The 11,820-nt window shown below is 47.0% G+C and overlaps 1 protein-coding gene across 1 annotated transcript in view; it reads left to right on the top strand.

The window, feature by feature from the left end:
• Nucleotides 1-8,028, top strand: part of CLIP3 (CAP-Gly domain containing linker protein 3) — a 37,284-nt gene extending 29,256 nt beyond the window's left edge. Inside the window, exons 12-14 of the mRNA XM_081922170.1 lie at nt 762-826; nt 2,915-2,987; nt 4,610-8,028. Coding sequence (XP_081778296.1) covers nt 762-826; nt 2,915-2,987; nt 4,610-4,664 — 193 coding nt within the window. The 3' untranslated portion in view covers nt 4,665-8,028. The remainder of the gene's footprint in view (nt 1-761; nt 827-2,914; nt 2,988-4,609) is intronic.
• The last annotated feature ends 3,792 nt before the right edge of the window (nt 8,029-11,820 follow it).

Here is an 11,820-nt window from a genome sequence, read left to right as displayed (position 1 = left end):
TTAATTTTTGGAGGGGAAAAAGTGCGTCCTATAGAGTGAAAAATACGGTATCTGCTGTGCATTTAAAAGGGGAATGTGAAACTCTGCTAAGTAAAGAAACTTGCTAGCACAGGTTAGGTAGGAAGGATATTAATAAACAACATATCCTCTCCTGCCTCCCTGAACATTTTAAAATAATCATAGCCACTACTACAAACATCAGAGTTCCAAAGGGGGCATGTGGGAAGACACCATATTGAGAAGGGTATTGAGAAGCTGGAAGGTGTGCAGAGGAGGGTGACCAAGATGATCAAAAGCCGAGAAACTGAACCTGATGAGGAACGGTTGAAGGAGCTGGGTACGTTTCGCCTGAGAAAGAGGAGACAGGAGAGCCACCTTCAAAAATCTGAAAGGAAGATGGAGCAAGCTTCTTTTCTGCTCCTCCAGAGGTTTAGAACCCAAACAGTGGCTTCAAATGACAAGGGAGGAGATTCCGTCTAAAAATCAGGGGAAAAAGTCCGACGGCAGGAGCTGTTCAACAGTGGACCAGACTCCCTCAGAAGGTGGTGGACTCCCTTGCAGATTTTTAAACGGAGATTGGGCAGCGGCCGTCTGTCAGGGATTATTTAGCTTGTGATTCCTGCACTGCAGGGAGTTGGACTTGATGACCTTGGGGGTACCCTTCCAACTCTACAATTCTATGATCTCCTGGCAATTAATCTCTCTTTTATGCTTGCCTTGTTCTTGACTGTGAATTAATCGCGGCCGTCTCTCTTTTGCAGAATCGGAGGCCCCAAAGATTCCCAGGGAGATGGCACTTCGGCAAAGAAAGTCCACCAAGTCACTAGTAGGTACACCCTGGGTTTTGTCCCCCGTTTTCTCCCACATGAGCAAAAATGCAATACAAGAGTTTCCAAATATCTGTTTCCCACTTTTGTAGGCCTCCTGTGCTTTTTAATGCTGCCTGACAAGTTCAGCAGGTGAAGTTTTCCCGTATACCGTATTGGCCCGGATATAAGCCGCACCCGAATATAAGCTGCACCTTTAAAATTCAAGGGGGGAGGGAAGAAGAAAAGACAATACCCGAATATAAGCTGCTCTCTTAAAATTCGGCAGGCACTCACACCCGTTCCGTTTTACTGTATTTCTGTTTCAGCCATGATATCGTAAAAGTCCATTTTTGTAATTTTGCGAATTTAAGCCGCAGTTTAACTTTTCACAGTCGGAATTTGGGGGGAAAAGCGAGGCTTATTTTCAGGCCAATATGGTAGTTGCAGCTGCATTAAAAACTTTTATCACATGCCTACCTAGACGCATACTTTTGTTTTAAAACTGCTGACTTATTTACATGTTTTGATCACTTTTAGGTTAAATCGGTTTTTTTAACAAAAAGAATGCTTGATTTTATTGCTATTTTTAAATATTTTATAATATTTTATGTGAACCACTTAGGGTTTCTTTTTGTTGATTAAATGGTATATGGATCTTGCTAAATGAATAAAAAATTGCTAGATTTCAGGTGCAGGAGCCTCCAACCCGCTAAAAAACAACCATTTGGCAACCCTATGCAACAACCAAGAAGCAAAGGGCTGAATTGTCTCATGCGCGTTGTAAGACAGGATTTCATAACAGGACATATTGTGTAAAAAGAAGAAATTATTTTACGAGAATATGCACCTGTGTTTACTGTTTGCTTTTTGCTTTTTTGCAAGAGAAATAAATTAGGGCAGCCTTTCTCAACCTGTGGGTCCCCAGATGTTGTTGAACTACAACTCCCACCACCCCTAGCTAGCAAGGCCAGAGCTCAGGATGATGGGAGTTGTAGTCCAACAACATCTGGGGACCCCTGGTTGAGAACCGCTGAATTAGGGGAATCTGAGAAGTCCATTTCACTTAATCTTCAGGTGTGGCGTGGATCATATTTTCCTCCTCTTCTGGATTTCCTTTGCCCATTCCCTTCTTTCTCTGATGGAAATAGGGACGTCCCATTCCATAACGATAATTTTACAGTTACAGATAGGTAGCCGTGTTGGTCTGCCATAGTCAAAACAAAAAAAAAAATTCCTTCCAGTAGCACCTTAAAGAACTGACTTAGTTGGTCTTTAAGGTGCTACTGGAAGGAATTTTTTTTTGTTTTGATAATTTTACAATATATACCCCACACATCTTACTGGGTTTCCCCAGCCACTCTGGGCAGCTTCCAACATATATAAAAACATAATAAAACATTAAAGAAACTTTTAATGTTTAACAGACTATTGTATTTTAATATTTTGTTGGAAGCTGCCCAGAGTGGCTGGGGAGACCTGGCCAGATGGGCGGGGTAGAAATGGCAAATTATTATTATTATAAAAACTTCCCTATACAGTGGTACCTCTGGATGCAAACAGGATCCGTTCCGGAGCCCCGTTCACGATCTGAAGCGAATATAACATGCGACGGCGCGTCTGCGCGTGCGCGGGTTGCGTTTCGCTGCTTCTGCGCATGCGCGTGATGTCATTTTCAGCGTCTGCGCATGTGTGAGCGGCGAAAACCCAGAAGTAACGTGTTCCATTACTTCCAGGTTGCCACGGAGTGCAACCCGGAAGTGCTCAACCTGAAGCGTATTCATCCCGAGGTATGACTGTACAGGACAGCTCGGGGAGTCGGATAACACCATATCCTCCAACATTTCTCCAATGAAAATAGGGACATCCTAAGGAAAAGCAGGACATTTTGGAATCAAATCAGAAACCGGGACGGCTTCTCTAAATCAGGGACGTCCCTGGAAAATAAGGGCACTTGGAGGGTCTGCGGTGGCTGGGAATGGCATCTTACCTGGGGCAGAGATAGGAACCCTCAGAAGGTGGGGGCAAAAAAGAGGCATCATTGACTGAAAGTGCCCCCCTTTCTCCATTCTTAAAAGGACCACCTCTTCCTTTTCCCTCTCCTGCAGTCTCACAGCCAAAGCGCAACTTCACAGCAGTCAGAACCCCAAAAGATATCACATCGGAAAACTCCATCTCTAGGTAAGGACAACCTATGTTTGCCTCCCTTTGAAATCTCTTCAATTCACATACATCAGGCATGTCCAACTCCCAAGAGACTGCAATCTACTCCCACCATAAAAAAACTGGCAGTGATCTGCCCATTGGATTGACCAAAATCGTTGAGTTTTTTGGGAGGGTGTCAATCAGGATCACATGATTGACCAGGATCACAATTGACCGGTTGGACATGCCTGACCTACATAGACTCCTGTTTCCCCACCCCACTCTAAGTAGAGTAGTAAGTGGGAGGAACTTGAGTAGACCAAGGAGGGGAGCCAAGGACCAGTTTGGAGCACCCATTGGGTGAGGCCTACTGAGGATTTTGCAGCTCAGCCTGGCAACTGAGGTGGATTTTGGTGGGCTTGAGCAGGTCAGGGGTGAAGCCTAGCAGATTTGGGCAGGTCCGGGGCTTGACCTAGAGTGGGGATGGGTAACCAGTTGCCTTCCTGATGTTGTTGGACTCCATCTCCCATCAGCCTCAGCCAGCTGAGGTCATGGATGATGGGAGTTGTTGATACAACGAAGAAGTTGGAAACATCCACTTCCTAATTCGCACTTAACCACAAATTATTGTAACGTTTGAAGGGACAAACGGTGGGGAGGGTAAACAATAAACTGCAGACAAGGCAGGTACAGAAACCATGGTTTGATGCTGGCTTGTTTCAATAATACTGGCCACAGTTACACCTTTTTGGACATAACAATAAACTGTGGTTAGTGTTAAAAACAAAATGGATGCTTGCAACCTTATTGAGATGAACGGCTAATGTTCAAACCCAAGACTCCCTTGTACCCATTTATACAACCATAGTCCTTTAGTACTTTCCCCTCCATAACTGCCCCCGTAACTTAGTGATGGATGTTGTTGGGTGTTCTCTGGGTCTCTCCCCCCCCCAAGTATTGTGTCATGATCTGAACTATGAATTGTTTTGCAAGTCTCTCTGAGTGCAGAGAACATGGTTTAAATGAATTCTGCAAATACATTTGCTCAAAGCCATCCCATTGCCTTCAGAGCAGAAGCTGGATTTTGCCTTCTGGATCCATACCTGACTCTCAAATCCACCCTAGCGTATATATACAGTACAGCTGGCTTTGGCCTTGCCTTACCAATGAAAGTGCCTAAGCATTACATTGAGAGGAGCTGGTTTAAACCCACCTTCCCCAACCTGAATATTCGTTATTGTTATTTATAAAATTTGTTAGTCGCTTCATCTTTCGCAAGGCAGCTCAAAGCGACTTGCAACCATGACGTACCCTCCAGATGTTTTGGAACCACAACCCACCAGCCCCAGCCAGCATGGGCCCCTCCAGCAAATCTGGAACACAACAAGTTGGAGAAGATTGGTTTAAGGGACATCCAGAGCGTTGATTGTTGAGATGCACATGGAGAAACCGGGAATCGTTTAGTGGTTCTAGGAAGTGGAGCCTTTCACTTCCGGTTTATTTCTTAATTACATTTCCATACCAACCTTCATCCGAAGATCAAAGGGCAGTTCATACAATGTAACATGTTTCCTCTTCTGCTGCTTCCTGTCCTTCTCCAGAACTTCATCAATAGTCATTTTTCAAACTCTCTCTCCCCTTCCCTTCGTCTTCTGCAGGTTACTTTTCTGCTGTTGGTTTCCGTGGATGCTCCGTGCAGAAATGCAGTCGTAAACCTACCTGCGGCTCCCTCTTCCCTTTCCCCCTGCTGTTTCTTCGCTCTCCAAGTAATCAAAGACTGCTCTTCGGTTATTTTTTGCCCTCATCTCTCCTCCCCTGATTGCCGTTCTAGTGAACCCCAGTGCCTTGTTAAAACATATTCACACCACCCCTCTAGTAGTTTGTGAGAAATGCTATACTTATACCTTCCGTCCCCTGTCTCCTGGCACTCACTCCCATGGGATTTCGGCTAAAGCAGGTCTCTTCTGGCACCTCTTCGTTTTCCAGCCTATTAATTGGCACCTAAAAGCTCGTGCAGTTAGTCGGCTCAGAGGTCTTTAAATGGAGGACAGAGCCCTAGGAGCTGTGGTCTGGAGACAAATCTCTGGCTTCCTCCCCCCTCGCCTGGTGCCTGTTGCAAAAGATCCCAAACTTGCGGGATTTCTCCTTATGCCTGCTGGAAAATCACCCATGCAGAGCAGATTGCCTTGATAGAAGCTGAACCCTGCTGCCTGAGACGAGATTAATGTTATCTTCCCTCTGCTATGCTCCCGGTTCTGCCCTCTCCTTGTTCTAGCTTTCTCCTAAAAAGAGGGTGCCCCGGGCAACTTGGTCCCTTGCGCTGCAGGCCTGTTCAGGGGCTGCTCAGAAGTAGCCATTGAATTCACTATATGCAGGTAAGTGTGCTCAGCAGGAGCGGCTAAACCATGGCCTGCGGGCAATATCCACGTCCACCTCCCCCAGCAATTTCTGGTTGCCCCCACAGAGCAACTGGCTTTTCCCCTCTGCTCCCCAGACAGGCGGGTAGTGCTGATGAGTCCCGACATTGCACAAAAGGCAAAAACCTGCCTTTGAACCCCAGTTGCTGGCAATTGCAGGTGGGGAAGAGCATTGCTGTGTCCATGGCCTGTTTATGGACTTCACGTCAGGGAATCTGGTTGGCCGCTGGGGTACCCAGGATGCTGGACCCCCTTTTGGCTTGATCCAGGAGGGCTTCTGATGCCCTTATGAGAGCGGGGAGGTTTCCAGCAAGCAGGGAGAGGGGCTATCACCCCTTTTCACCTTTACCCAAAGGGTCCCTTCTCTCTTGGGGACAGCGTCTTCATCAAGAGGTATCGAAGAGGCTAAGGAAACAGGAGGAAGCCTTCCAAGACCTCGGAAGGACACAAAAGCAGTGCAGGATGGCAGCTTGAGACAGCAATGAAGCCTTCTCCAAGTCGAGTCCTTCCAGATGCTTTGGACTACAACTCCCATCAGCTCCAGCACTGGCCGTAGGACTGCTGTGGCCAATGGGAGCACAGCTGAGCCAGCTTGGGCTGATGGGAGCCGTAGTCCAAAATGTCTGGTGAGCAAAGGCAAGGCATTCTCGCTGACCCCCTGCAGACAGACAGGAGCAGGAGATAAAGTCCGCAGCGTCCAGGGTCCCAACTTGTAGCATCTGAGCACACTGACTCGTCGGACAAATCAGTTTTCTTTGCAACTGAACAATAGTGACCTGTGGGGTGCAGATGCAAGTCTCATCTAAAACGTAGTGTGTGTTAGCAGCTGTGCTTAGCATTTGTGTGAGTTAGCCTACAGGGAGGAGGAAACCACCCAGTAACAGCCTGTGATGGTTTGTAGTATGTGTATCTCTGTGTGTATATTGAGCATATATTTCCAGAAGTCACTTTTTCCTATTAAAAAAATGGGGGTGGGGGTGGGAGAGAATAAAGAAATATTATAACTTTGCTTTTGCCAGCCTGGTACCTTCCAGATGTTTTGGTTGCACTGATGGAAGCTGTCTTCCGAAACATCTGGAGGGACCCGGGTTTGCAAAAGCTGCTATAACTCACTGTTACTTCAACTCCAGCGTTCATTAGCTGCAGCATGTTAGCTATTATAATCCATCTCAGTTAACATTTTAAACATACGGCTTTTTAGCTCACTTGGAAAGGGTTTAATCGAAATATTGGGACAGCAAGAGAGCACATGGTATCTGCCTATCGGAGCAGTTCCTGAGGCTGGCAAGGTGGAGAGTTCCTAGGTTTGAATATTGCCGTAGTTATCAGCAGAACTGATCAGGAATCAGGAGGAGTGTTAAAAGTGAGCTGGGAAAGCAATCTTCAAATCCAGCCACCCTTTTGAAGTTTTGGTGGAGGAATCTCTGCATCAGCGCTTTAAACGTTTTGAGATTGTGGGTGCAAACCGGGTGGCACCCGCAGTCAGAGAGCGCGCAATTAGAAAACAAAGCAGTGTGCATAATTTCATCCCAGACCGAGCCAAGATTCCCAGACTTCCTCCCAGCTTGGGAGAGGAGTAACGGCAAGGCCTCCTTTCCCCACCTCCTGAGCAAATTGCTCCCTTGCTCATCTCTCTGCATGGGCTCCCGTTCCCTTCCTTATCACACCTGCAAGGTCCGTTTGGAGACAAAGCAATCCTGAGAAAAAACAGGCCAAAGGGCTGTGGGAAGATGACTATGAATGCCACATTCAGAAGTCTTCTACCTTCAGCCTGTGCAGAAATGCAACAGGTGCAGCCTTTGTGCAGGCTCCCAGTGATGATAACGCCACTCCTGTTGAATTAGGGCTGCTTGGACAGTCGCGTCCGGAGAGGATGTTTGCATTCCAGCATAAAGACTCAAACCTGGAGAAACATTTGGGGTCTTGAGGAAAGACTGGTAGGCCAAGATTGCAGTCCAAGCCTCTTGCCTTTCACCTTCCCCTCCATGCTAAACCCCCCCCCCATATTCTCTTTGTTTCGAGATGCCAAGGTACCCCCCAATCTTGCGCCATCCTTTGGCCATCAGCTTGCCATCACTCAGTTGTAAATAGACACAACCTCCTCATCCTTCACTTGTCCTTGTAACTTCCTCATCACTCTGCAACCCGTCACTGACCAGCAATAAATTAACCTTTCAGTTGATTTCAGCTTCGCGTTTGGCCACTAGGGGAAAGAACCGAGGCCTGTCCATCCGCCTCCTTTGTCAGAACCAGGGGTAATAGTCAGGATTGCGTAGTCTTCCCCAAACATAGCAATGACAACTTGCCACTGGCGTTACACCGGATCTCAATCGCAGGCCTTCCCCGTGGCTTCCTGTGAGATTCCCTTCCTTTTTATGTAGAAGCCACACTGGATTGTGTTCTTTCTGCCTACATGTATATTCTTTATTTTTTAAACGAAACAAATAACTTTGTAAACTGTCGAGTGAGATGGCTTGCCGTGCCCTCTGCTGAGCTCTCTGTTGAATCTTGCATGATTTCTGTCCTCCCTGACCCCCTCGTCCGCCCAGGCACACTGGAAGAAGGGAAAAAGCGGGGGACAGGGGCCTTAGCATGACGAAAATATCACTATGCTATTGCTTATCTGTTATTAACAAATTAATAAAAAGTGTTTCTATGTGCATGGTGTGCAGAGGTTCTTCCTTTCTGCGCTCTCTCTCTCTCTCTCTGAGAGATGGATTCGGGGAATAATCTAGCTCAGCCTTTCTCAACCTTTGGCCCAAAGATGTTGGACTACAACTCCCTTCATCCCTTATCTTGCTAGCTAGTGTAATAAACAAAAACCTGCCCTTATTCCCTTATGGGGGACACAAGAGCCCTTATAGAGTCCTTTGTAGGTTCTCCATTGGTCGGAGAAAAGAACAGAGAATATTGAGAAGCAAAGCAGCTAGTAAGCCTGATCTTTATTGAAATGTTGCAATAGGGTGCTCCCCTCACACGCAGGAAAGGAGCAGGACCCCGAACCAAGGTGTGTCCGCCCTTATATAGACATTTTAAATTGCCCGCCCTGGAGTCCAAGACCACCCCCAGAAACATCATACCTACATTTAAGGATTTGCTGAACTAACAATCTGAATTGGAATACAAAAAAGGGAGGTATGAGGAGGTCTGGGAAATAAGTTAATGGAAAATAAGTAATGGAAATTCTGTGTGTTTTTAATCATTTTTATTTTTGTATTTTTGTTATTTTTTTCTTTTTATTTTCATTGTATTATTATTGAAAATTTTAATAAATATTCTATTTATAAAAAAATCATACCTACATCACAGAAAGAGGTGTAGCTCAAGACGACCCCCCAGATACATCATACCTACATCACAGAAAGGGGTGGTCTACAGCAGAAATCTGAGTGCCTTGTTTACCTCCTGTCTGGCAGGTTACTTATTAATGCTTACTTGGTTGGATTGCCTGGGGAGCCTGGCTAGTCTTTTGTAATGATGACTACATAGTTCCTGAATCCAGGTCACAGGCTCAACCTATTCATACACAGACACACCCTCAAGACAGGATTTGTGAAGGAAAAGACAATCTGAGGCTTTTCCATTTTCCTTCGACCTTGCAGAGAAAACATTTTGTCAGTTTGGGAGTCAAAATGGTTTCAGGGCTGCTTCCTGTACGTGTTTGCATGGTACATTTATGAACATTTATTATATATATAAGACCTTAATTTTTTTATTTCACTAGGGATGATGGGAACTGTAGTCCAACATCTGGGGACCCAAGGTCAAGAAAGGCTCATCCTGCCCAACGACAGCCAAGCTGGCAGCCTCCAGATCTGTAGACTCCAGCTCACATTAGCACTAATGGTCAGGGATGATGGGAGATGTAGTCTAGGTAGAACATCAGAAGTGCACCATATTAGCTACCCACAAAGAAGAGCTCACTCCAGAAATATAGCAAAAAAGCCGCAGTTCAAAACACGTTTCCCAAATGTATTGTTTGTTGTACCACATTTAGAACCCACCTTCCCTCCTAGGACCTCTAGGTGACACGCATAGTTCTCCCCATTTTTTCCTCACAGCCACCCTGCAAGATAGGTTAGGCTGAGAGACAGTGATTCTCCCAAGATCACCCAGTGAGATTTATGTGGATGAATGGGGATTTGGACTCTGGCTTCCTAGAGGTGGAAACTGTGGGTTAAACCACAGAGCCTAGGACTTGCCAATCAGAAGGTTGGTGGTTCGAATCCCCGTGACGGGGTGAGCTCCCGTTGCTCGGTCCCTGCTCCTGCCAACCTAGCAGTTCAAAAGCACATCAAAGTGCAAGTAGATAATTAGGTACCACTCCGGCAGGAAGGTAAACGGCATTTCTGTGCGCTGCTCTGGTTCGTCTGAAGCGGCTTAGTCATGCCGGCCACATGACCCGGAAGCTGTACGCCGACTCCCTCGGCCACTCAAGCAAGATGAGCGCCGCAACCCCAGAGTCGGCCACGACTGGACCTAATGGTCAGGGGTCCCTTTACCTTTCTAGGTCCTAACCAGGCACTAACCACTACACCACACTGGAATTAAGAGCAAAGGCAAAGAACAAAGCAGATGGAGCGAAGAAAGAAAAGTTACTGAACAAAGCATTATACAGTTTCAGAAGGAAACGGGGGGGGGGTTGCCTTTCTAACAGGGCTTGGTCAGAGCAGGGTTCGAGTTCACTCAACGTCCCCAAGAATACCTCATAGCAATACTTCCTTCTCTCACACCCCCAAAGGAACCCAGGAGTCCTGACCCCTATCTTTCCCCCAGACCCCCAAAGGAACCCAGGAGTCCTGGCCCCTATCTTTCCCCCAGACAATCAAAAGAACCCAGGAGTCCAGCCCCTTCTCCTTTCACCAGCCCTTCAAAGGAACCCAGGAGTCCTGGCTCCCAGCGTCCTTTGCTCTTCAAGAACACCCACGCCCCCTCCCCACCAAAGACGCATTTTGACCAGCCAGGCAAGTGATTGGTTCACTAGAAGGAAGGCGGGACCTACAAAGCTCAGCTGTTTACTGATCCTTCCCGCGGGAGGCTTTCCCCGCTTTCTTTCATTGGATGGATGCAGCTGTCAGTCAACGAGCTACCCGGAAATATCACCTTGCTGGCTGCTGGAATGAGTGAGTATGCGTGGAGCAAAAGGGCGGGAGGAGTTTGCAATGGGGAGGGGGCGGCTCAGGACTCCTGGGTTCCTTTTCCTGCCCTTGGGAGCCCTGCTATAGGGCTTAGGCGTCCTGGCAAGGCTTGGCTCAGTTGGAATGGGGGATGCTTCCATTGCACCCCTTATTCCCATTTGCAAGAATGTCCAGCTCCATGGCTGGACCTTTTATTGAGGGTGAAAGAGGAGAGCGCAAAATATGGTCTGAAGCTCAGCATCAAAAAAACCAAGATCATGGCCACTGGTCCCATCACCTCCTGGCAAATAGAAGGGGAAGAAAGGGAGGCAGTGAGAGATTTTACTTTCTTGGGCTCAATGATCACTGCAGATGGTGACAGCAGTCATGAAATTCAAAGACGCCTGCTCCTTGGGAGAAAAACAATGAGAAACCTAGACAGCATCTTAAAAAGCAGAGACATCACCTTGCCAACAAAGGTCCGTATAGTAAAAGCCATGGTTTTCCCAGTAGTGATGTAAGGAAGTGAGAGCTGGACCATCAAGAAGGCTGATCGCCAAAGAATGGATGCTTTTGAATTCTGGTGCTGGAGGAGACTCTGGAGAGTCCCATGGACTGCAAGAAGATCAAACCTCTCCATTCTGAAGGAAATCAGCCCTGAGTGCTCACTGGGAGGACAGATCCTGAAGTTGAGACTCCAAGACTTTGGCCACCTCATGAGAAGAGAAGACTCCCTGGAAAAGACCCTGATGTTGGGAAAGATGGAGGGCACAAGGAGAAGGGGACGGCAGAGGACGAGATGGTGGGACAGTGTTCTCGAAGCTACCAGCATGAGTTTGACCAAACTGTGGGAGGCAGTGGAAGACAGGAGGGCCTGGCGTGCTCTGGTCCAGGGGGTCACAAAGAGTCGTACATGACTAAACGACTAAACAACAACAAGCTGTTACTCCAGGTAGTATCTACGCAACAGCCACAAGGGACGTGGTGCTTCATCCGCCTGCTTTGTTTATGTGTTTTTTCTTCAAAGATTTCCCTTGCCGCCCTTCTAACATTGGTTTTCAGGGCCATGTGCAAATATAAAAATAATATGCAAAAATGCAATCAAGGCATTAAAACAGCTGTGAAAAGCATATCTGAAATTTGGGGCGGGGTGGAGATATGCAAAAGTCCACTGTTTAAAAGTCTCAGGATAAAGTGACAATTATAAGTCTAGGTGAAGTAAAGCCACAGAGAGGTCGCTGCCCCAAGGAGCTTCCAAACCAAGGGCAGGCAATTCAGAGAAGCAGCGGATAAAGGGGAAGGGGGGATATAAGAGGCTGGGGGAGGTAAGAGTAA

This window comes from Podarcis melisellensis (assembly GCF_964234715.1).
Source record: "Podarcis melisellensis genome assembly, chromosome: 8".
NCBI classification, from domain to species: domain Eukaryota; kingdom Metazoa; phylum Chordata; class Lepidosauria; order Squamata; family Lacertidae; genus Podarcis; species Podarcis melisellensis.
Note: the sequence above shows the minus strand (reverse complement) of the source record. Positions and strands in the feature narration are given on the sequence as shown.